The following is a 24,535-nucleotide window of genomic DNA, read 5'->3' on the forward strand; positions in this document are numbered from 1 at the left end:
AGTAACCTCTGATCTTCAGAGAAGAAAGATGCTGTAAAAAAAGAGCAAACGTCTGCACTGTCTAACGCAGTCCCATAAGCCTTGTGAAGCCAGGCAGAACATTTCTTTCCAATTCACAGAGGAAACCATCTATACCCAAAGTTCATGCTGCCGCCCAGGAACTGGTCTAGCTGAAAAGTTCTTATAGAGGAGCCCCAAACCTGCAGTAATTGTTCCCTTTCCCTTGTAAAAAAGACTAAGTAATCTGAGTTTCAGTTATTTAGAAGTTAGGATTTTATGGAGTCCAGGAGAGGAAAAATTTAAAGAAATTCTTCATTATAAAAATATCAGCACCAAAAACCTGTCCTTAAGATGTTCTTAAATACATATCTTAGGGCTTGTTTTTTTTTTTTTTTATTGCTGATTACAGATTTAAAACTATGAAATGTGCATTTCTTGGCAACTTACACAAGTGATTTCTTTGCTTATTCACATTTCCAATAAAAGCTTAAGGAAACAGACAAAAACACAAAGGACGAGAGAAATACAAACAGCCTCAAAACAAAAGGATTTAGTAACAGAAAAAACGTCTCCACAGTCCGTGTCCAAGACAATGTTAGAATTATTGAAACAGTGCAAATGCTCAACTCGATGTTCTACACTAAGCTAGTAATACTTGTCTCTGTAGCTGCAAACTGAAAAAGTCGTCCACTTACATTCATGATCACACAAACCACCTAATTTGCTCAAGATTCAGCTTAAAGCAACATTTAATAGACAAGTTCAAAAGGAACACTTGCTTTGTTTTAACACAGCTGTGCTCAGACGTCTACACGATGTCCTCATGGGTCTACACCCCATCCTGGGCTATTAATTCAAGAAACAGTTCAAAGCAGCGTCACACTAGCTGCCTGAAGGTATCCTTGGAGATACTGGAGCGCTTCAGCATTGAGGCTGGTGCTCACCATTGAGGGAACCTACAGAAGACGGAAAACACACCTCCAGCTGTTAGAGATCCCAGCAGGCCAACACCCCCACCCCCACCCTTCTATGGGGGAGCTGCCACAGCTCCGGGAAGGGCAGTCCATCACCAATAATTGTTTAAGGGCTCCCTGAGGAACTCAGCTGCTTTCATGCCTTCAAAAATGGGAAGATGAATGGCAACCAGGACACGCACCCGTCCGGGGCAGGCAGTGGACAGCTTGTGGAGGGACTGTGCCAGGTGAATTCTGGGGTTATTCACCATCTGGCCCACAGGATCATGCTCTTTCTTCCCAGCAAATGCCAACTGTGAGAAGGCGGTCTGGTACCCTGGCGTGTCTTCTATGTCAATAAAATGCTCTTCATCAGGAACAGTGTCGTCCTCAGGTAACTCAAATAGGCCAATCAGAGACTGTAATAGAGGGGTCCTGGGTCGGGAGATGACGAAAGGTTTAAGTAACTACTTTGAAGATTTAAACAATAAGGAGCAACTTCCTCAGAGACACAGAACTATAGACTCATAGTCTCAAGAGTAATAAGTGACCCCTGAAGGTATGAATGACACCGTGCTTACACCTGACTAGAAACCATTCTTGAATTCTTTTGGCCGCAGCACCCCAGTGTGTCTTTACCCAGAGCTGGCTGTGTGACCCAGGCCCGGCTAATTACAAGGCCATGTGTGTCAGGCCAAACCAAGGCAATTCAATGCTTTTAAGTTAGAAGAAAGAAGCTTCAAGTTGTCACATCACTTGATGGAAAAGGCTACCTGAGTAAAACCATAAGAAGGAAGGGAGAGGCAAAGGATCAAGAAAAGCTAGGTCTGCACATCGAGCTAGACATCAAGCACAAGCACATAAAACCTTCTCTTGGCCTATTCAGTTTCTCCTCTTAAAGACTTAAGCCAGTCTAGTCGGAGTGACTGTCATAAAAGTCTTAGAGATCACCTAGACCAGGGACTTTCACCAGGCTCTCAAAGGGGTCCATGAATTCCCCCACAAAAACAGTTAATCAGGAAAACAAGATCTTTCTAGGTAGGCTCAGAAGAATCTACAAGTCATGCCTTGGACCTGATGGTTGCTGGGGGGAGGCTGAGGTCAGAACCCAATTCTCTTGGCCCCCAAGAGAATAAGCTTGGTTAATTTTATAGTCATAGGAGAAAGAAACTGTAATTTCCAAAAAACTTCAGAATGAAGTACTTACCATAGCTTGGTATACTCTGTATCCATCATTGGGGGACACTCTGTTAGTAATTTGGTTATGCCAACCGCACAAATCTTTTTCTCTACATTTCCAGATACTTTCTGAATTTCAGGAATAATGATTTTCTCCAAAACCATTCCAAACATTCTATTAACCAAGGCAAAATAAATTCACTCAATATTTAATTATAGTGGTAGTCTAATTTAACAGTGAGACACTTATATTATTTACAGAGTGACTCCTTAAAATACCAAATAAGGCTGCTAATTTTGGTCAACTGAATGGGATAGACCTAAAAATGACAAAACAAAAATATCAAACCTCTACTCTGTGACCAACTGCCATCATCTTATGTGAATACTACCTTAAGCCTATGCTCAAGGAAAATCGTTATAACCATTTTTTCTGGTCTTGTATGTTTTTTCAAATTACTCAAGAAATCTTTGAAAAATCAGAAAACAGATAAACAGGAAGAAAAAAAGAATCACCATCCAGCAGTAACTAGTTTTAATATTTCTGGATTATAAACTTCCCAGCTTTTCATGCTCACATACCTGTACATATATAAATGTTAATGGCGTGTTTTAAAACAAATGATGTGGCCTGTGAGTGTTGCTGCAGACATCCTCAAAGTAAAGTTTCTAGTGATTCTAAATGGTGTAAAATTCTGTTTATACTTTAATTATTAAGAATTTATTTTATTAAATTATTTGAAGTGGAAACAGTAGATATCAAAGTACATGGACATTCTGATGATCTAGATAACAAGTGCATATTTTTGCTCTACAGAAAGACCATGCCAATTTAAGCACCACCAGCACTGCATAACTCACGATTTCCTACAGCTGGAAAGCGTATTTTCTGGTCCTTTTCAGGTTAATTTATTTTTTTACATTTCAGTCAATCTTGAATTATTTTTGATACAATATAGATGCAGAGATCTAAACTGAAGTCTTTCTCCAAGGAGCTGTGCTCTATCATTCCTTTACATCCTTCCTTTTACACCCTTCTTTTCCCTAGTAAGTGGGAAATGCTGCCCAACTCCAGTCTTATGCAACATATACTAAGTAAGGCAAAGGCCAAATTTCACTGATCCAGACTATTCTCATTTGAAAAATCACTGTTGGCCCTAACAGAGGCAGGCTCTGGAGACAACGCCAGCCATCTAATATGACACAGAACACTGGCTGTAGAGAATGCCAGGGGCTGAGGTGGGGGGACCTTTGGGTTGTAAAGGAAATACTTGCAAACATCTTCCTAATTCCCAACTCCCCAAGAATATTTTGGAAACCACAAGATACGATCACTGAGCATCAAGAACTAAGTAAAATCATCTATAAAACAGAGACTAAGAGGTCAAATATTTTGCTTTTAAAAACAGGATAATAATGGAAACAGACTTACTTGGGTTGTATACCATCAAATATTTCTTGTAGTGCTAGTGCCCCATATTTTATGCAATACAAATTAATAAAGACTAAGAAACCTGTTGAAAGGAGATGCAAAGTATCAATACAGAGGACTCACTGCATGAAATAAGTGGTTTAGTGAAAGTCTGCCAAATGAAATATCCACAAATCACTAAATCCCAATGACTAACTTTGGCATCAATACTGGCCTTTTAATACAATTTAACATATAGAATTTCTGCCTTTATAGTACAGTCAGAAAAAGGCTTTACATAGTCTTTGATTTGTATTTCCCTATAATATTTATTAAAAATGCTTTGATATTTAAACTTACAAGCTAACCTTTGGAACATAATATGCTGAAACAGATTTAGTGCTCGAAGAATACAAACATCTTAAAAAATTTTATATATAAAATTTTAAACTGATAAAAAGTTTACTTGTACATATATAAAATACATATAAAGTGGGTGTTAGCCACTTTCCTTCATTATTTCTGTAGGAACACCCAAATGATTTTACTTACTCTTGATAAACTTTGTTGTCTTGGAATTCTGAAGTCTTTGGAACAGTAGAATGAAGATCTGCTTCCTGTACTGGTCAACTGACTCACTAAAGAAGTGAATAAAAAAGCAACAAATTCAGCATTTTTCTGAGTATCTAACAGAAGCCTCAATTAAGTGTACAGTGAGGTTATATTCATACTCACGGAGGCATGTGCTCTATTATACTATTTAGAAGATAAAAACCTTGGTGGTCATTGGCTTTGGATGCAATCAGCTTCTGGAAGACACCTAATAATCCAGGCTACAACAAATTAGATTAAATAATAATTAGTTAAAGAGCAAGGATTAACTGTTCCAAAAGCTAAACAGGTGATATATTTTGGAAAAGGGTGCATGCTATCATAATTTAAATAGCATTTTCTCTTTTTCTTACTTCTGAAGTGTAAAGGAAAAAAGAAAAAAACCTACCACAATAAGCCTTGAAAGTTAAGTTCTTGAAATTAACCTATTTGGCTCTTATTTTTTAATTTTCCACCACAGAAATAAATAACTAAAGGATACCTAGTTCTAATAAGATATACATTAACATTTTCTACTAATTAATTCCCTTTTTATTAAGTTTAAGAAATTAAAAAAAATTTAAATTAAAAAGAATCTGCCATCCCTTGTTTCTCTCAGTTACCTTACAAAATTATAGTTACATCAAAATCTGACTCACAATTTTGTCAGCTGCAGCACTTGCTATTGTATTTGAACCTCGTTCTAAGAATGCTTGGAGAAGCCTCACTAGAGCAGGAATATTTCCTGTTCTTTCCCAAAGCACTGGCTGAAGGAGATGAGGAAATAAGGCCATATAGGAAGATGGGATGTCATTTTTGTGTGTTTCCAGAAGCAAAGACATCACTTGAAAGACATACGGAATAAATTCTGTTGATAAAAGTAAAAACAGAGCTGTCAGCTTCAGAATTAATGGCTCTGACACAAAAGGCACATATCTCAGGCAGACTGCATTTTATAATCACTTGAATAATTTTATTCAACTAGAAAAAAAATAACTTTCTTTTACTTACCTTGTACATCATTTTGTAAAATTTCAGTAAACACCAGAAACAAAGCCTCCTCAAAATTTACAACAGCAGCAGGGTTAGCCTTGCAAGTTATTCTTATGGATAAACATATTGCTTCAAACATATAGTGATTAAAGTGAGGTTTGCTTGGGTTCTGAAATAAAAAAAGAAAAAAACAAGCTTATGACTCTAAGAATCCAATTGACTATATTAAAAATAACCTAAAACACATTTAACCTTATCAAAAACACACTAAAAGAGATGCCATTTTTTAAAAATCAATATTAAAAAAAACCCACAAATTACACTAAAAAGCCTGCATATGTGTTAAAATCTTATAGTGACTTTAAAATTCAGAAAATGAAATAATACTAATACCTCTTTGGATTTTTTATGGACAAAAGCCTACTTAATACTTCAGAATCACAGGGAAGTGACTACACAAGCCTCACTCAACTCCCAGCGCTTGTAAGGAGCTTTCTTAAACCTGTGTGCTCTCCTAGAGCCATCACTGTAAACAGTGGTGGAAGAAACAAGCAGGGACATAAAAGGCCTGACTCTGCCGTGAGCCTTGTGTGGGACCTCAGACAAGCCTTAACCTCTGTGGGCCTCAATGTCTATATCTGCACAGTGACAGGCCTTTCATATCAGCAGTTTTCAATTTTCTTTTTTAAACAAAATCCTTCTTGGAAGACTACCATGTAAAGCAAATGAACTCAGAAGATGAGTGTGAGTGTACAGCAGCAGGTGAAAGTGGAGACGCCCTAATTCTCTTTTCTCTTAATTCCCCAAAACCCAAGTTAGGCCCAAGACCCTTACCCAGAACTCAGTGGAAAATTGATCACTATTCTCAAAGCCTCTCTAATACTTCCTAAAACTTCATCTCCTTTTCACAGAGTAATTAAGAATAAGCAACTACAAAGGAATTTCACTGTCCTTAAACTGATTTTTTTATTTTCTAAAACTTGATATTAATATTTAAATATGGATCAAAATATCTGTAAAATTTTGGATCAAGGAAAAAGCAAACATTATTTTTGGGGAAATGAGTCAGGAAGAACAGACACAAAAGACTTTAGTCATCATTTTATATTAGTCTGAATAGCCTCTTTTGTGTCCATTTGGTGCAAAGCCTGCTTCTTTCATCTAAGATCATTTCAGATCATTTGTACTTTCTCAGTTCTCTTCAATGAACACATTACTTTTTAAAGTGAGAATAAAATGTGTTAAAGTTTCTGAGCTTACACTTAAAGGTGAGTGCTGCCAAGTCTCCAATCTATGTCACCCCACTTTCAGAATCATACATTAACTGCTGGTCAAGAAGAATTCATAGATCTTTCCCTGTCCGACCGACTGCCAGGGAGTTCTGAGGCTCAAACAGTTTGAAGCATTTAGGTTAAAAAGCAACTGCACTTTCAAAACTGGTTCCGTTACCTTACTAACAGCTAATAGCTTCTGTGTAAGCTGAGTGATGAGAGTAGGGATGTAGGGGATTATGGCTTCTTGTAGGAGGGAAAAACTTCTCATGATAGCTGTAAAATATAAAAAGAGCAAAAACAAACAGTTTAAACTTCAGAATAAAACAGTGATTATCAGGAGGAGAAAAAAGTCCACTGATTGATAAACTAAAATTTTAAGACTCTTAACCCCCAGACAGCTCTTTACATTTAAAAATAATCTAAATTTCCCTTCCTTTTAAAATGAGGCCAACGATTGGCAACAAAATTTAGTTGGGAAGTGTTATTTCCAGAAGGCTTAAGGGACAATAAAAAATAATGAAGTGACCAAAGAGGCAGACAAAAAGGAGGTGGGTAAAGTTGTGGACTGACATGGGGAGAAGCAGGTGTAAGGGACTCTGTTTTGAGTGGCATGAAATTTTACCTCTAGCCTATTAGAAACATGGTCACAGCCTACCAGAAGCTGAAAGAGAAGGCCATCTGCTCATCTCCCCTCAAAAGAGAGACTAGCAGCCTGAGAAAAATCCAAAAATACAAATAAAGCTATGGAGGGCCCATATTATGAAATTAACTGCTCATTAATAGACATCTAAAAACACTGGGCGTCAGACACAAATACATTATTAAGCTAAAATATATGATGGCTATCTTTGCACAAACAGAACAGATGTTTACTAAGTAGGGCACCTACTATATGACAGGCACACAGGATAGAAAGTTAGCCTCTCTTGCCTCCTAAACGTTGCAGTGATGCCAGACTCACCCTCCAAGTAGCTAACCACTACCTATCCTGCCCCTCAGATTAGACATCACTTGCTAGAGAAAGCCGAGGGTTACAGGAGGGATCAGCACCCCTCCTCTGGACGGGCACAGAATCCTCACATTCATTCATACAACAGTATTTACTGGGAAGCTGTTACATACTGGGTGCTCCTGCATACCCTAGGAACACAGCAATGGAGACCATGGACCAGTCAGCTGCCTCACATAAATGGACAATTAAAGAACAATAGTTACATATCACTGCTGGGAGAAACGGAGTGCTGAAAACACAAACACACACCTAAATACACACTTACACAGAAACACATGTACAGCACACCCCCTGCCAGGGGTCCTAACCAAGCCAGACGCTTTGGGAACAGTTTCTTTATAAAGCGTTTCCTATGAGTCTTACACCATGCTAGACTCTTGGAATGCAACCACAAATAAGACCAAGATTGTCCCAGAGCTGTTACCAAGACACTCTCTCCTAACGTAGCACCTGGCAGATGGTTACAGCTGCCTGTGTCCTTGGCAGTATGCCTATGAAGGCAGGGTCTGTCAAATACACCCAGGTTTCACACCAAGACCTAGCAGAACATATGGTCAATAAATGTTGTCTGAGCTCATCTCTGCCCTCAAGAATTTCAATCTAAGAAAAGAAAAAAGGAGTTTGCTACCTTTTCTTTAATAACAGGAGTTCTATATCAAGTTAGAGTAAAATTTTTTTCTGAAAACACTGTTAACAATAAAACAATATTTTTCATTTAAAAATATCTAAACCTACCGAATTCTTGACAAACAGTATCTGGTTCATAGACTACATAACCTGAAGTACAACCCAGAGTGTTTACCACCCCTGTAGTCTGAGATTAGATACTTACAGTCCGTACATCAGGGAAATGGCCTACCTTTCATAATATATTCATTTTCTGAAGAGCCAGGAAGTGTGAGGGCTTTGAAAAGGTTTGTTAGCAGAATCTCAACAAACGGTGCAATTTCTGCAGCTGTAAAGCTATAGATAAAAAAACAGCTTTCAGTCAGTTAGCAACTCTTGAGCTTGTTACTTTGGAATATGCTTTGCAACTACTAGGTCACACTTCTTGGCATAAAAGTGAGCATCTCCCACCACTGACAATCAGCAGACAGCTTAGGAAAATACTGCTTTTACATGTGCTCATGTTAAGTTTCTAAGAAGGCATATCTGGGACCAAACAACTAAGCAAACCCCAAACCAGGCAAACTCAACATCATCTAAAGCTGTTGAGGTCATCCCTGGTTCACATCTGTCACCACTGAGAGCAGAACTTGGACTCCTAGTCATCTAGCCTTTCTGGAGGCAGAGCAAGTTCGGAATTGTTTTCTGTATAAATTCTGGGCCTGAAGACAGGTACTGGCTTAACTTGCCTAAAGGATAACCTTTCAACCCTTAATTGGCCACTGAGCATATCTGTACTTCAAGTTCTTAATGAAGAAAAGAACCTAGAGTGTTTTCCATCTCTTACCCAAAGCTCAGTTTCAAGAAATAACACTTGAAGAAAGGCCTGAAAGACATGCAGACCACCCAACCCTCAGCTTTTTATCCTTGGATCAGGCCATAAGAGCTACTGCCTTGGATCCTAGAGAATTTACTCTCACTCAGCTGTGTCATGTCTCAGCACTAAGATTACAGAAACAGCCAGGTGACAATAACTCTGTTGCATGATGTTGCTAAGAACACAGCTGCCACACACTATCCCCTGAACCAAGGCCCACTTCTGAGATGCCTTCTGAATAACCATTTTAACCTCATGGACATTATGGACACTTCAATTCACCAAGTTTCTCTCTTTGCCTTGCTTGCTGGACTCCACATAAAATTGGCGAGTTTCTTTCTTTAACTACTGTCCAGGCCCCTCGGACACACTTCTGTTTATTAACCTCACACCCCAGTTATTTACCTTTACTCCAATTTCCTCCATTTAACTTTACTGTCATCATGTATCTACTTTGGCATGCAGTCTCAAATTCTTTCGGAATGAGACATAGTATAAATGAGTAAAATGTACACATTTATTTTTCTAACTACTAATGAAATTATGAATACACTGAGATATCTCTGACCAGTACAGAATGGTCTCCACCCCAAGATGAGAAAATATACAACATCAAATACTTACAGAGTGGCGTTGTTAGGCCCTCTCATAGTGAACAGTCTCTCAAGAGCGTGTGCTGCGTAAGTATGAACAACGATGCTTTCAGCTTGAAGGTGATTAATTAAGAGAGGAATAGAGACTAAAAGATGCTCTTTTGGTACCTGAAAAAAACAACAATATACATGCTGTATCTCATTGATGCTATCTGGAATAAAAGACAACTGGAAGAGAGTGACTTGCTGATTCTAAAAAGTGTTTTTTTTCAGCTACTATTACAATGGAGATGATACAGATGAGAAATCAAAACTTCTACCTCCACATAACGGTTCAACTCACATTCACTTTTCCAGTTCTTTTTCTCTGAGCATAAAACTATGATTAGGGTAAAATAATAATATGGAGAAGCAGACTGATTTCATTAATCTTAGGAACTATACTTTTCACTAGCAAGTATTTCCTGGAAAAGCCATTCCAGCTCTTTGTGCCTCATTTGCTCTTCTTAAAAAAGGGGGGAGGCATACACATAAATGTACTAATCTTCATGAAAAACCTCTAAAACTTTAGAATATCCATTAGTCTTGAAAATAGAACAGCTTAAAAAAAAGAAAAAATAGGACAGCTTCACAAGGTTGCATGTTACCCTAGTAGATACCTGTCAAAGACATAAAAATTATAAATCAAGAAACTGAAGAATCACCCACAGGAAATAATCTGTGGCATATTCTTATGATGGAATACTACACAGCTATTAAAAATTAACTCTAACACATCTACTAAAAACAATGTTAAACACAAAAGAAAACTAGATGTAGACCAATACCTATAGTATGGGATCATTTAAATAAATAAAAAACTTAAACTTACGTAATACTATAGAGTTTTTGTGGCAACAAACAAAACCATAAATAATCACTTATGTGGGTATAAAACACTGAATTAACTATCTCTGGGGAGAAAGAATAGAATGGGAGTGAGGAGGGAGGCCTCTCCACTGCGTGCCTCCATTGTGTGTGTAGGTTTAAGTAATTATGGCCTGGAGTTAAGATTTGTGGTGGTTATCTGCGTATCATTAAATTATTCTCTATTTTTGCTTGTGTGTTTAAAATAATTTGCAAAATGGCTGCAGTGTACGAGGAGGAGTCAAAAATGACCCGCACTCCGGTTATATTAAAACTAAGTGACTTATAGTGTTAAGAATCATAAGCATCATATAACTAAGTAGCAAAAAACAATACAATTAAAATATGGGCAGAAGAGCCAAATAATATTTTTCTTTCTTTTTTGGCCATGCTGCATGGCTTGCAGGATCTTAGTTCCCTGACCAGGAACTGAACCCAGACCCCCGCCCCCAGTGAAAGCATTGAGTCCTAACCACTGCACCACCAGGAATTCCCCTGAATATTTTTCCAAAGAAGATATACAGATGGCTACAGGCACACAAAAAGGTGCTGAACATCACTAATCATCAGGGAAATACAAACTAAAACCAAAATGTGGTATCACCTCACACCTGTTAGAATGGCTAGTCTCAAAAAGACAAAAAATAACAAGTGATGGCAAGGATGTGGAGGAGCAACTTGAGCATCCATCAGTGCATGAATGGATAAAGGAAATGCAGTGCATGCGTGTGCGCACATACACACGCAGATGGAATATTTCTGAGGCATAAGAAAAGAAAATCTTGCCATTTGAGACAATACGTATGGACCTTGAGGGCATTATATTTAGTGAAACAGAGAAATACAAACACCGTATGTAAGTGAGCTTACATGTGGAATCTTAAAAAACAAAACAAAAAACAAAAACCACCAGGAAAACAAACTCCTAGATACAGAGAACAGATTGGTGGTTGCCAGAGGCAGGGAGTGGGTGAAATGGGTGATGGCATCAAAAGGTGCAAACATCCAGTTATAAAATAAGTCACCAGGATGCAATGTACAGTAACTACAATTAATGCTATACTGCATATAGAGAACAGATCTCAAAAGTTCTCATCATCAGAAAAAAATTCTGTGACTGTATATGGTGATGGATGTTAACCAGATTTACTGTTGTGATCACTGCACAATATAGACAAACATGAATCATGCTGCGCACCTGAAATTAGTATGTCAATTACTTTTCAATTTAAAAAAAGAGATGAGACTGAGGGAAGAGTAGGTAGAATTGGAGTCTCCCCACTCTGGGGGGTGTCTGCTCACTGACAGGCATTAGGTAGTGGAATTTGTCTCTTTCATTCTTTTTGCTGAGGCCCAATAACTGAATGTGTATAAGTTAAATGAGATTTGATTTACCTCCATCATAAGCATCAGCACTGTGCTTGGCAAACAGTAAAAACTTAGTAAATGTTAGCTACACTCTTTCTCCAAGACAGTTAACTGTCAAAATGATATTGAGCCCTGAAGTAGGTAGAACTGATGGAACTGATGTCTTCCCTAGGGGGTGGGTGTTAATAAATTTCTCTGGTGAGATCTTCAAACAGACAGTAACAGATAACTTGATGGTGGACTCGGTGGTTTAAAATTGCCCACTGTATTTCCAACATAAGAAACAGAGTACTCCTGCACGAATGGCAGCCCCAGGTGTAGATCTGTTTTCCTTTCTCTGGTCCAGAGTGCTACAGTTGGCTGGAGGATGGATGTGATTGATCAAAATGGGGAATGATATGAAGATAAAGTTTTATAAAGGAGATTTATGTTGTAAAACTATTTTAAATACTTCGGGATCCACGAATTCTTATTCAGGATTCAAACTATTTAGGGGTGGGGACGTATAGCACAGGGAACTCTACTCAATACTCTGTAATGGCCTATATGGGAAAAGAATCTAAAAAAGGGCGGATATATGTATATGTATAACTGAAAGATAGAAAACACCCAGAATATCTACATACTGGGGACTGGTTGAGTAAATCACAGGAGACCCACCCAGAGTACTATGCTAATTAATTTTTTTTTAAAAAGAGGAAACTATGTAAATACTACAATGGAATGACATCTGGGATTTGCTAACTGAAAAAAAGCAAGGTGTTGGAATTCCCTCGTTGCCCAGTGGTTAGGACTCTGCGCTTTCACTGCCATGGGCCTGGGTTGAATCCCTGGTCAGAAGATCCTGCAAGCCAGGTGGTGCAGCCAAAAAAGAAAAAAAGCAAGGTGAAAAACAGTGTGTTTAGCTTATTCTCTTGTGTGTAGGAGGAGAGGAAATATATAAATATACATAGGACAATATTAAGTTATATTTTTAAAATTAAGTAATGGAAACATAAACGAAAACTCAAAATGGTTACTTTTAGGAAGAGAGAAGGAACTGGGAGGTAAGCTAGACCCCTCTGAATTGTACCTTGCCTGACTTTGAAGCCATGTAAAGTAACCCTTCTCTTGCCCCACCAAAATAAAAAACCCCACAAGCAAATGAATCTAATTATTTATCAAGTTAGTGGCAAAAATGCACAAAGAATAATTTCAAGTTGCTTTAAACACAGTATTTCTTGACTACACATGCCTAATAGGATAATATACTAAGGATATAAATAACACAAAGAAATCAAATGGCATTCAGCACTATTACTTTATTAATAATATTGGTATTACTTATTTTCTGGCTTTCTCCTATGAAAGAGCCTAAAACCAATTTCCCTAGCACCTAGATTATGGCCTCTAAATAAAATTTCCCACCTTCAAGGGTGGCTAATTCAGGTCTGGGGCAGGAAATGTACAAGATGAACCTGGAATATTCTGTCAGATATGAAAGAAGGGAAGCTGTTAAAGGCTACTAAGTTTATGTCAAGAGGACACAGGAACCTACATAATGGGGCTCCTACTGGCCAAAGATGGAGCAACTAGTCAAAAAATCCCTCATTTGTCCTCTGGGAGGTTGGTAAGGTACTAAACTCATTTCTCTGAACTGATACAAGGGAAAAACACATGAACATTTATGCTGTTTTTCCCATTCAAATTTGTAATTAAATAATCTATGAAGGGGACTTCCCTGTGGCGCAGTGGTTGAGAATCTGCCTGCCAATGCAGGGGACAGGTGTCCAATCCCTGGTCTGGGAAGATCCCACATGCCGCGGAACAACTAATCCCCTGTGCCACAACTACTAAGCTTATGCTCTAGAGCCCAAGAAAGTCACAACTACTGAGCCCACGCACCACAACTACCAAAGCCTGAGCACCTAGAACCCATGCTCCAGAAGAGAAGCCACAGCAATGAAAAGCTCGCGCACTCCAACAAAGACCTCACACAGCCAAATAAATAAATTTAAAAAAACAATAATAATCTGAGGCAGTGGTGTTGGTTGTGCAAAAGAATAAACATGCTAAAAACCACACAAGTAAACTTTTAAAAATGTGACTTTTATATCAGGTTACCTATATCTCAATTAAAAACTGTGTCAATGATCATCACTGAAAGTGGACGACCAGACACTGTACATGTCCTAATGAAACACAGTACACCAATGACAATTCTTGCCAACGCTCCCCACCCCACCCCCAACAGCCAAAGGAATAAAATTTAATCAACCCTCTAGATTTACCAATTTAGAAATACAGGGAACAGAGGAACAAGAGGTAAATTATACCACTGAGGATGCAATCAGCCAAAAGTAGAGTGAGAAATGACTGGTTTCTCCAAAAAACAACATGCATATGAAAGGGGAAGAAGGACCCCTGTTGTAAATTAGGAGACATGAGACACAATCAACCATAAGCAATGTGTAGACCTGGTTTGGATCCCAAATTTTAATAAAATCACTGTAAAGCAATATTTTTGAGAAACTGAGGAAAATTAATCATGGGTTGGCATCCTAAGCTCTTCAGGAATTGTTAATTTTGTTAGATGAGGATATCAAATATGGTTGCACAGCAGAAGGGAAGAAAAGCTGGTATACAATAAACTCTTAAGAGATTAAGTGGCACAGAACAAATAAATGGAAAAGCTACTTACTTGATTCCTAAAAATCATAATGTATTTGATACCATCAGCTTTAAGAACAGGAAATTCATTCACTATCAAAAAAATAAAAAGTCACAGTTAATTTAAATTCTAAGGACTGTTAGTCCCAAATTAGTGACAACATTATCGGATTTTGAAAACATGGTTCCGGTCAGCAAAATGTTAAGTAATTAAAGCTTAGTTAATTATATAATGATCTACTATATAGCTATTAATTCTCATAGGTTTATAAATAATTTTTCCCCCTTACCTTTAAGTTTCATTACAAATGAACACGTGTTACTTATGTAACTGAACGAAAATGATTTGGACCATGAAATAACGACAGTATCTCTTTCAGAATTGAAGCAATTCTGAATCAAGAGCAAGTCCCCTGAATATCCCCAGAGAACACCATAATTCAAAAAGACACATGCACTCCAATGTTCACTGCAGCACCATTTACAATAGCCACGACATGGAAACAACCTAAATGCCCATCAACAGATGAATGGATAAAGAAGATGCGGTACATATATACAATGGAACATTACTCAGCTGTAAAAAGGAACGAAATTGCGACATTTGCAGAGACATGGATGGACTGAGAGACTGTCATACAGAGTGAAGTGAGTCAGAAAGAGAAAAACAAGTATCGTATATTAACACATATATGCGGAATATAGAAAAATGGTACAAATCAATCTGTTTGCAAGGAAGAAATAGAGACATGGATGCAGAGAACAAACATGGACACCAAGTGGGGGAAGTGGGGGTGGGGGGTGGGGGTGGGAATGAATTGGGAGATTGGGATTGCCATATATACAGTACTCATAAGAAAAAAAAAATCAAATTGTACATTATTAAAAAAAAAGGGCAAGTCCCCCTAGATGAGTTTGCGTTAGTCGTGGGAAGCAAGTTAGTGACAGGGATAGAATATTGGGCAACTGTTAAAAGTTCCTGAAGCTGAATGACAGTAACGTGGAAGTTCTTTATGATATTATCCCTACTTTTCAGTGTATTTAAATTTTCCACAAAGTTTTAGAAGAACATATATGTCTTGATCAACATACTTTTTGTAAACATATGAAAGTATCCTGAATATCTGTTAGTTTTAAGTACTTTAAATTTACTTCAACTTTTTAAGAGTTCATTTTTTTTTTTTAAGTTTTATTGAGTTGGCCAAAAGGTTTGTTCGTTCCATAGTATCTCCCAGAAAAACCCAAATGAACTTTCTGGCCAACCCAATATTTTATTTTTATTTTCTTTTTCGGCCACACAGCTTGTGGGATCTTAGCTCCCCAACCAGGGATTGAACCCAGGCCCTCAGCAGTGAAGCATGGAGTCCCAACCACAGGAGCACCAGGGAATTTCCAAAAGTTCATCTTTTTAAATGAGAAAGAAGACAAAACCAAAGTATAATTTCTAAATTTTACACACACACACACGAAATATATACTGACAATTTAGTTTCACTTGTTCCTATTTTCCTTCTACATAAGCAACCTTTTCTACATGAAAAGTTAATTTCACCTGGGCAAGATCTGGGCAACCATTACAGATTTTATCCAATAAAAGAAGTAACTGCAACAAGGATAGGAGCCACTGTTTTCAGTATCGTGGTGATACAAAGCCATAACGGTACTCATTTTGTAGTTTAAAATAACAATACGAATAAAAATTGCAGGTACAGGGATTCCCTGGTGTTCCAGTGCCTAAGACTCCGTGCTCCCAATGCAGGGGGCCCGGGTTTGATCCCTGGTCAGGGAACTAGATCCCACATGCTGCAACTAAAACATCCTGGTGCCGCAGCCAAGTAAATACATAAAATTTTAAATTGCAGGTATAGTGTAAGTTGTATCAAAAACGTTTCACAGGACTTCCCTGGTGGCCCAGTGGTTAAGCCGCCTGCCAACGCAGGGGACACGGGTTTGAGCCCTGGTACGGGAAGATCCCCACATGCCTCGGAGCAGCTAAGCCCATGTGCCACAACTGCTGAGCCTGTGCTCCAGAGCCCAAAAGCCACAACTATTGAGCCCTTGAGCCACACTATTGAAGCCCACGTGCCTAGAGCCCATGCTCCACAATAAGAGAAGCCACCGCAATGAGAAGCCCACGCACTACAACAGAGTAGCCCACACTCACTGCAACTAGAGAAAGCCCGCGTTCAGCAACGAAGACCCAACGAAGCCAATAAAAAATAGTAATAATAATAAAACAGAAAAACAGTTCACAAAACTCACCATTAGCTGACTTTAAATCAGGGAGAATGTGATTCACAAAGAACTCAGTCAGGTTTACAAGTTCATTTGCTTGTGTAATTCCATGCTAAAAAACAAATTCATAACAGTGAAATAATATGAAAAATCTGTAATTATTTACCACATTGGAAATTTAGGCAGCTTTAGAAAACCAGGTTAAAGATGGAGATGAATATTTCAAAACACAAACCGCTTACATATAAATAAGACTATTTTAATAGATTAATAAAGAAACTTTCCAAAATTAAAGAATAGCTGAATTTAAGTTTAGCACGTTTTATATATACTGAGTCTCAGCTAAGGAAACAAGTGCGGCATCTGTTGATTTTTCGGTCCATAAGAAACTCAGTACTTAATACATCAATATAAAGCCATCTTTGGAGACTACATGAATTCTAATCAGAATTAACACATTATCTAGCAGAGTAGGCTATATAACCAGAAACATATCACTTCTTTTTGACTTCTGTGGTACCGACAACTGTGATTTAGAAATAAAAATATGCTGAAAGGATTCACCTTCTGTGTCTGGGCTTTCGATGCCAAAGACGTCACCAGGTAAATGGCTGCATCTTTGTGTTTCCAGTTGACAGATGGATTTTTTGCATATTCCTGCAGCATGGAATTAACATAACCAGAGAAGATTCCTGTCACGGGTCCCTCAAAAAACTTGCATAATCCTCGTACTAGATCACAAGCAGCCCTGCGTCTAGTATCAATATCTACAAAATCAAAGGGAAATACATCATGGGAGAAAGAAACAACCACCAACCTTCTGATCAAGTTCATAAGAAAACAAATTGCCATCTGATAAGCTACTAGCAACAAAAATAATGAACCCCACCCCCCACAAATGTAAAATGAGAATGAAATTAAAAGATTATAGTAGTATGATCAACACTAGTAAGTTTATAAAAAAGAGAAGACAAAAAATTCAACATCTGATACTTTGATATAGCTCATGTAAGAGCTGCTTTTTACTCTGTACAAATTAAAGAAGGAAAATAGTTCTCCAGTGAAAGCCAGCTAAAATGACACACTTATCCTGACTTCTTCACTTCCCCATATTTACTAGAAAGAGAGCAACTTTAAAACTGGCTTGTGAAGAGACCACCAGCTAAAAACCAAAATACGTACCAGATCCTTCCAAATCTCTTCTTATGTACTCCTCAGAATTATCTTCGAAGGCTTCTTCATCAGCAGCTACAAAAAGCAAGATGACATTTCAGATCACCTTTTAGAAGACATGCCAAGTCACTCTACTTTTATAGCTGAGTACACAGAAGAGTATGTGAAATTGCCATGTTTTATGCAGCAAGGTGTTTTTCTCAACAAATGACTACTTCATATACTCTTAATCACTACTTAGAGCGGCAAATGATACCCTGAAAGGTTAGGTAATAGGTAATTCACACAGCTGCGAGAGAGGCTCACTTGTTCTAACGTAAGCGTCCATAGAACTGGACTTCATCACTAACCTTCAAAAGTGTTGGAGACCAATCTAGGGATGCCAACTCTTTATTCTGCCAGATAAGGACATTAAACAAACACCCTAACAACTACTATCATCATTTCATTAGTCATTTCAACACCAAGTAGGATAGGCAGTATCAGAATAAAGATCTGTCCTTTAAAAATAGTCTTATGAAAACAGAAAAGGAAATAAAACCCCACATTATATTATTTTTTATTTCCTCATTTTGTTCCTGATTGAATGATCTAATGACTGCTCTTCCCAACTGTAAGAAAGACATTTTGTACTAATACAGACTCCTAGGACTATTTTAACCTTAAGTACAAACTAGGTGGGCTTCAACTCTGCATTTAAAAGTTATCAGTCACTTCTAGTCTCAAGTCAACTGTTCAAAAATAACTTTTGCCTTGGTGAAATACTAAATTCAACAAAACTTAGACTGAATATGTTACAAAAAAGTAACATAAAGAAGACTTCTTAAATTCTTAAGTTTATCCTAACATACTCTTTTAAAAAATGAGCTTTTAATTAATCTCCTGAAAAAGTTTTACACTTTGCCACAATTACCTCTAAATTCCATGTTAGGCACAATAACCTTTTCACAGATACTTGTCAGCGTGTTCTGGTCCTCAAATAGATTCTTATAGTGAGGTCTCTCACAAACTGAAGCCAGAAACTGAATTGCATTACTTACCAACTGGAATAAAACACAAAAATAAGCATATTTTTAAGAGCAAAAGGAACCATTTATTTCATGGGGGAAGGAGGGGATGTCTTAATTATTTGTCTCCACCATCATCTTACCAAGTCATATTTAACCTCTTGACCTGTTGTAACTAGTAAATTCCAGATGGCTGTGACAAAACGAGGCAGGTACCGTTGAAATTCTTCATCGTATTTTTGTGCATAGAGTGCAGCATTATCACAAATCTGGGATTTTAAGAGCTCCAATAAGCCTGCTTCCTCTTCATCCTCACATAAGAGAAAACGGAAAACTCAAACATACAACTTCAACGCTACATAAACATGAAGAGTAGCTCTAATTCCCAAACTCTTTAAAAATTTTAAATTCAAAGCCAGGTGCTGTAAACTACATCTATGCCACTGTAAATTTATCCACCTGGTCTATCAAATAAATAAAAGATAAAATATTTATCAATAAGAACAGTTCTCAAAAGTTTTCAAGTTAAATAAAGCCTTTTCTGGACTTCCTTGGTGATCCAGTGGGTAAGACTCTGTGGGCCCAATGCAGGGGGCCTGGATTCGATCCCTGGTCAGGGAACTAGATCCTGCATGCGTGCCGCAACTAAAAAGTCCAAATGCTGCAACTAAGACCTGGCACAGCCGAAATCAATCAATCAATAATTTAAAAAAATAAAGCCTTTTCTTCTAGTTGCTAAATTATAAAATATTTACATATTAAATCAAAAATAATATATTCCAAAAAACCCGAATAATAAAAATCATATTTCCTTTGTAACACAATCTTGCCATCTTCCAAAAGGTTCTCATTTCAAATATATTAAAATGTGTTCTCTTCCCAATAAGCTAATGCTGTAACATTCTCACAAATAATATTTTGGTCATAAAATGTTTAACAACCACCTAAAGCAGAGGTCAACCTGCTGCCTAATTTCTGAAGTAAACTTTTATTAAAACAGCCACACTCATTCTTTGTTTTCATTTATACAGTTTATAGTGTTGCCTATGACTGCTTTCAACTGTAACTGCAGTATATAGCCCACAAAGCCAAAAATACCTACTACCTGGACCTTTACAGGAAGTTTGCCAACCCCAGTCGAAACCATGACAGTGACAGATCCACAAATACTTTTTGAGCTATATTATGTGCCAAAGAACTCAAATTGAGAAGAGAGAGAAAGAACAGCCCCTCAAGGCATAAACATAAGGGATGTTACAAAGTGAGATGACACATGGTTAAATGGGTAAACAACTCCCTTAAGAATCCTTTGTGAAAAACTCCCTTTAGACTTAAGTGTAAAGACAAGCTTTGTTTTCTTCTTTCTTTTATTCATTTTATTTATTTTTGGTTGCAATGGGTCTTTGTTGCTGTGTGCAGGCTTTCTCTACCTGTGGCAAGCGGGGCAACTCTTTGTTGTGGTGTGCGGGCTTCTCATTGCAGTGGCTTCTCTTGTTGCAGAGCATGGGCTCTAAAGCACAGGCTCAGCAGTTGTGGCACAAGGGCTTAGTTGCTCTGAGGCATGTGGGATCTTCCTGGACCAGAGATCGAACCCATGTCCCCTGCACTGGCAAGTGGATTCTTAACCAGTGTGCCACCAGGGAAGTCCCAAGCTTTCTTTTCTGAGGGAATGGTTTCCTCCTAGTGGACTGAAGGGATTATTTTATGGGAACTCTATTTTTTTTTAGTTGCTTCTTGTTGCCTGTAAATCTCAGAGACAAAATTTGCTGTATAACCACAGTAATGATTCTCCCTCTGCACGCCACTCCCCAAACAGATCTCTATCACCAACTGTAATTTTTATCTGGTGTTGAAGTATTCTTAATATTTTACTTCTTACATTTTTTATTTCTTGAGGAAGAGGTAAATCATAAATATATTAATAAACAAGCAAATGAGTAACACAGAATAAGTGCTATATGTTAAAAAGTACATATTATAAAACCCAGATCAGAAACTTTTACACATTACAAACTTTCACATCCCCTCTTTCCCACACTATAGATGACTTTTTCAAAAAAGGCTATTATTACAGAGGTTTAAGTTTTCTTAGTATCTTCAATGACAAACGATTTTCTATTTCATAATATGTTCACAATGTGAATACTCTTTGATAATGTAATGAAATAGCCTTATTTATAACTGTGACTTAAGTCAGAACTACAAAAAGAGTAATTCTGCATATTACAAATAACCAAATGTGGAACATTCCACATCAAATATTATTTGAATTCTTAGAATTTTATCTATTAACAATACAAGAGTAAATAAATTTTAAGGAATCAGGATACTAAACATTCTCAAATAACAAATTTTTTTGAAGTCCAATTAATTATCCTCCTTCCAATATTCTCAGAGGCTACTCAATTTTTTTAACATTTAAAAAAATTGATATATAACTGACATTTAACATTATACTTCAAATAATTCTTAATTTTAAAAAAAGCCTATTTGGGAAATATTTTGAATAATACTTACATCGGTTTGTAGAAGTTTATTATCTAATGTCAAGAGGGTATGAAAATTGTTCATCCAAGTTTCCATATTATCTTCAAAAAATTCAGGGAGATCCTAAAGCATAAATGGTGACTTGATACTTTTGATTGAAAAAATTATTTTAATAAGTTTTCCCCACCATGCCAAATGTTTTCCACATGCCTATGGCCTCAAGCCCACATTTCTCAGGTGAGTCAACTGATACCTATTTTGACAAGAATTCTCTGCTCCAGCTAGGTCTGGCCACTGAGTAAACCATTCTGACCCTGTCTTGGTAAATTTTCAACCACAAATGATGCCACCTGTTGCCTGTTCCAACATAAATCTACTTATTCCTTTAAGGTCCAGCTAAGACTGAAGACTTTCCTCACAAAACTTGGTGCTTACCAATACATTCCTTTTTGTTTCTGAACTACTGCATTTATTATAAGATGACCACCAAGCTAGGCATACTGTCTTATACAGCTGGTGATTTCCTATGGCAAAATACTGTTCTCTTAATGAGGGATAATCCCCCAAGGGTAAAGATTATGCCTCCTTCCTGGTCAGGCTTGCGTCACTAACAAGTTATTAATCACCTCATTCTACCTAACTTCTAGGAAGCAGAATTCAAAAGAAGGTGTAAAAAAAAACCCAGTTGTGTCCTTTAAGAATTTCTCAAATTGCTGTCCGGCTGGACATGGATGAAGGTATGCTGTTTTGGGCTGTTCATCTCCTATGCATTCCACCTATTCCTTTTGAGGAATGCTCTCCCTACCAGTGTAAGTACAGTCATGTTGGGAAGATTAAGTCCAGGTACTTGGCTCTGGCTAGGGGCAACAAAAAGACTACATCCTTCCTCTTGCATCTCAATATAGGAATCTGTACCAGTAAGACTCCCTTCTCACTCCTGGAGCCCTGAATCTTAAAGTAATGACTCAAGAACAGAAAGAATGACTGGAGGCCACTGCCTCAGTAGCAGCAAGGTGACCAGGCATTTTCTGCTATAAGATTGTGACTGTGTTACCTCTGAAATACCAGTGGTTCTTACACCTTCCCAAGTGTGCTTCTTCAGCCATCTGTCTCCTAGATACGCTCCATTAAAAGTTTTTTTTTTTGGTATAAGCTAGCAGAGGCCACTAATCAAAACATGGTTTCCCCCAGTGTTAACATCCACTTAAGTGAGCAAAGAGGAAGGCCTGAGAATGTGATCTGTTTTCAATAAAACAGAATATAGGGTAACACCCCAACAGTGATTTGGGATTTGGGGTTTCCCTAACTTACTAGACTAAGACAATGCTACTTTTCCTTATGAGGCATCCACCACTAGCAACTCTAGGAACTACTATAAAATAGAATACAATTTGTAGATAAAGAATGGGGGGAATCAGAAAACAAGCACACAACTAATGTCTATTCTTTCGGCGAGAGGGATCAATGTTAGCAAAGAAGTCTTTATCAAGTGAAAAACTTTATACCTGACATCAAAGAATAAGAATCAAGATCAAGAAACAAAACAAAACTTACCTGAAAGTTTAAACTGTAGAACAGTTTTGAGATTAGGATCAGGGAAGAAAAAAGAATCCTCAGGGCAGAGGCATCATTTGCATGGGTGCTGCAGAGTTCAATAGTGGCCTTGGAAAGGAATTTAGGAAGATGGTTTTAGTGTATTGTAAACCTTAGTGAAAAAGCCTTGAACTAGGCTGAAACTATAGGTCTTCTCCAAAATTTGGCTTTTAAATAGTATTGGGATGGCCAAAAAGTTCCTTCGGTTAGTAAATGCATTGTTTGATAAAGTTCTTCGCGAAAGAAAAATCTTTTATTGTTACTTAAAACCAAACGAACTTTTTGGCCGACCCAGTAATACAGTCATTTAAGATTTCTGAAAAACATATAACAGTATATATTTTTAGACTGTCAGTAATAGCACTATTGTAGAGTCCAATATCAATATTTTGGACTAGATCCCTCTCCTCTCCTCTGTGCATATCTGTAACTATCTTACACAAAACTATCTTTATATACACTCATTAAATAACTCCCTGCCACTTGGCCTGTAAGTTGTTTGCAACTGTTTGTTTCTAACCCCAATAAACACGCTTATTTATAAAACTTTATGAATGCTTGTAGTTTTCTGAGTTTGAGATTCTAGAATTTTATTACCAATGCAGAACAATATGCTATGAGTAGCGCAGAACTATGCTATGAGAGTAGCGGGGTTTGGAAGCCAGACAGATCTGGTACAACCTAGACTCTGTCACTCACAATGAGCATGATTCTAAGTTATCTTACTGAGCCCCCATCTCATCTGTAATTAAGAATAATGCCGACCTCACAGAGAGAATATGAGAATCAAATGAGAAAATATATATAAAAGGTTCTCGTAATTTGTGCACACCTGCTATGTAAAAGACAATCAACAAATGTTGCTAACTATGACCTGGAGTTAGGAAACATAAATGTTACGATTTTCTCAATGAAATGTCAAACTCCAGAAAGCTAGTACCATTTATAATCCAATGGACAAGACAGTGTTCATTTCACTGCACTCTGGCTAAAACTCCCCCTGCCATCCATCCCTCCCTGCTCCTGGCTAAAACTTTTAATGTCATTAAAAAGAAATAAAAATCTTTGCCAATCCAATAGGTAAAAAAATTGACCACATTTTGTCCAATTTTATTTTTAGGAAGATACCCTAACCATGAAAAATCCTGTGCATACTCTATAAAGTTGTGACTATCACACAACTTTCCTTTTTGAAAACAGGAAAGATGAGCAGCTTTGCTCGAGTTAGCAAAACTAGGTTTGAGGCCTGGCTCTCTTTTTTATTGGCTGTGTGATACCAAAGCCTCCTCTTTCCTTATCTGGAAAAAAAGGTTAGTGATACTTCTCTTTCAATCTTACAGGATTCTCAAAAAGATGAAGAACATGTTTAGGAAAGTTGTTTATATACTGTAAGACAATGTATGGATATAAATCAAACTCCATGAACAGTCAAATCAAAGCACAGATCTATTCCTTTAGAGACACATACTCAAATTCTTGAGTGAAATAACAGAATGCCTGGGGTCTGCTTTCAACTATTAGTAAAAAATCAAAGGGAGAGAACAAATTAAAAAGAAACAAAATGCTAGTAATTGTTAAACTTGTGTAGTCGGTACATGGGAGTTCATTCTACCATCTTCTCTATTTTG

At 37.4% G+C, this 24,535-nt stretch overlaps 1 protein-coding gene across 5 annotated transcripts in view; it reads right to left on the reverse strand.

Moving 5' to 3' along the window:
* Nucleotides 1-258: 258 nt before the first annotated feature.
* CSE1L (chromosome segregation 1 like) overlaps nucleotides 259-24,535 on the reverse strand; it is a 40,833-nt gene continuing 16,556 nt past the window's right edge. For 4 of the 5 annotated variants that reach the window (XM_057702009.1, XM_057702012.1, XM_057702010.1 and 1 more), the window contains 19 exons: nucleotides 22,869-22,976; nucleotides 21,345-21,437; nucleotides 18,971-19,138; nucleotides 18,734-18,863; nucleotides 17,830-17,895; nucleotides 17,212-17,414; nucleotides 16,675-16,759; nucleotides 14,444-14,505; nucleotides 9,521-9,657; nucleotides 8,273-8,376; nucleotides 6,577-6,674; nucleotides 5,146-5,296; nucleotides 4,794-5,002; nucleotides 4,279-4,376; nucleotides 4,096-4,181; nucleotides 3,565-3,646; nucleotides 2,161-2,307; nucleotides 1,157-1,388; nucleotides 259-956 (listed from right to left, as the gene is read on the reverse strand). In XM_057702009.1, the coding sequence (XP_057557992.1) occupies nucleotides 867-956; nucleotides 1,157-1,388; nucleotides 2,161-2,307; nucleotides 3,565-3,646; nucleotides 4,096-4,181; nucleotides 4,279-4,376; nucleotides 4,794-5,002; nucleotides 5,146-5,296; nucleotides 6,577-6,674; nucleotides 8,273-8,376; nucleotides 9,521-9,657; nucleotides 14,444-14,505; nucleotides 16,675-16,759; nucleotides 17,212-17,414; nucleotides 17,830-17,895; nucleotides 18,734-18,863; nucleotides 18,971-19,138; nucleotides 21,345-21,437; nucleotides 22,869-22,976 (2,349 nt within the window). In that variant the 3' untranslated portion in view covers nucleotides 259-866. The remainder of the gene's footprint in view (nucleotides 957-1,156; nucleotides 1,389-2,160; nucleotides 2,308-3,564; nucleotides 3,647-4,095; nucleotides 4,182-4,278; nucleotides 4,377-4,793; nucleotides 5,003-5,145; nucleotides 5,297-6,576; nucleotides 6,675-8,272; nucleotides 8,377-9,520; nucleotides 9,658-14,443; nucleotides 14,506-16,674; nucleotides 16,760-17,211; nucleotides 17,415-17,829; nucleotides 17,896-18,733; nucleotides 18,864-18,970; nucleotides 19,139-21,344; nucleotides 21,438-22,868; nucleotides 22,977-24,535) is intronic. The other variant, XM_057702013.1, reaches the window with a different exon arrangement.

Source organism: Hippopotamus amphibius, chromosome 12, assembly GCF_030028045.1.
Source record: "Hippopotamus amphibius kiboko isolate mHipAmp2 chromosome 12, mHipAmp2.hap2, whole genome shotgun sequence".
Lineage (NCBI taxonomy): Eukaryota > Metazoa > Chordata > Mammalia > Artiodactyla > Hippopotamidae > Hippopotamus > Hippopotamus amphibius.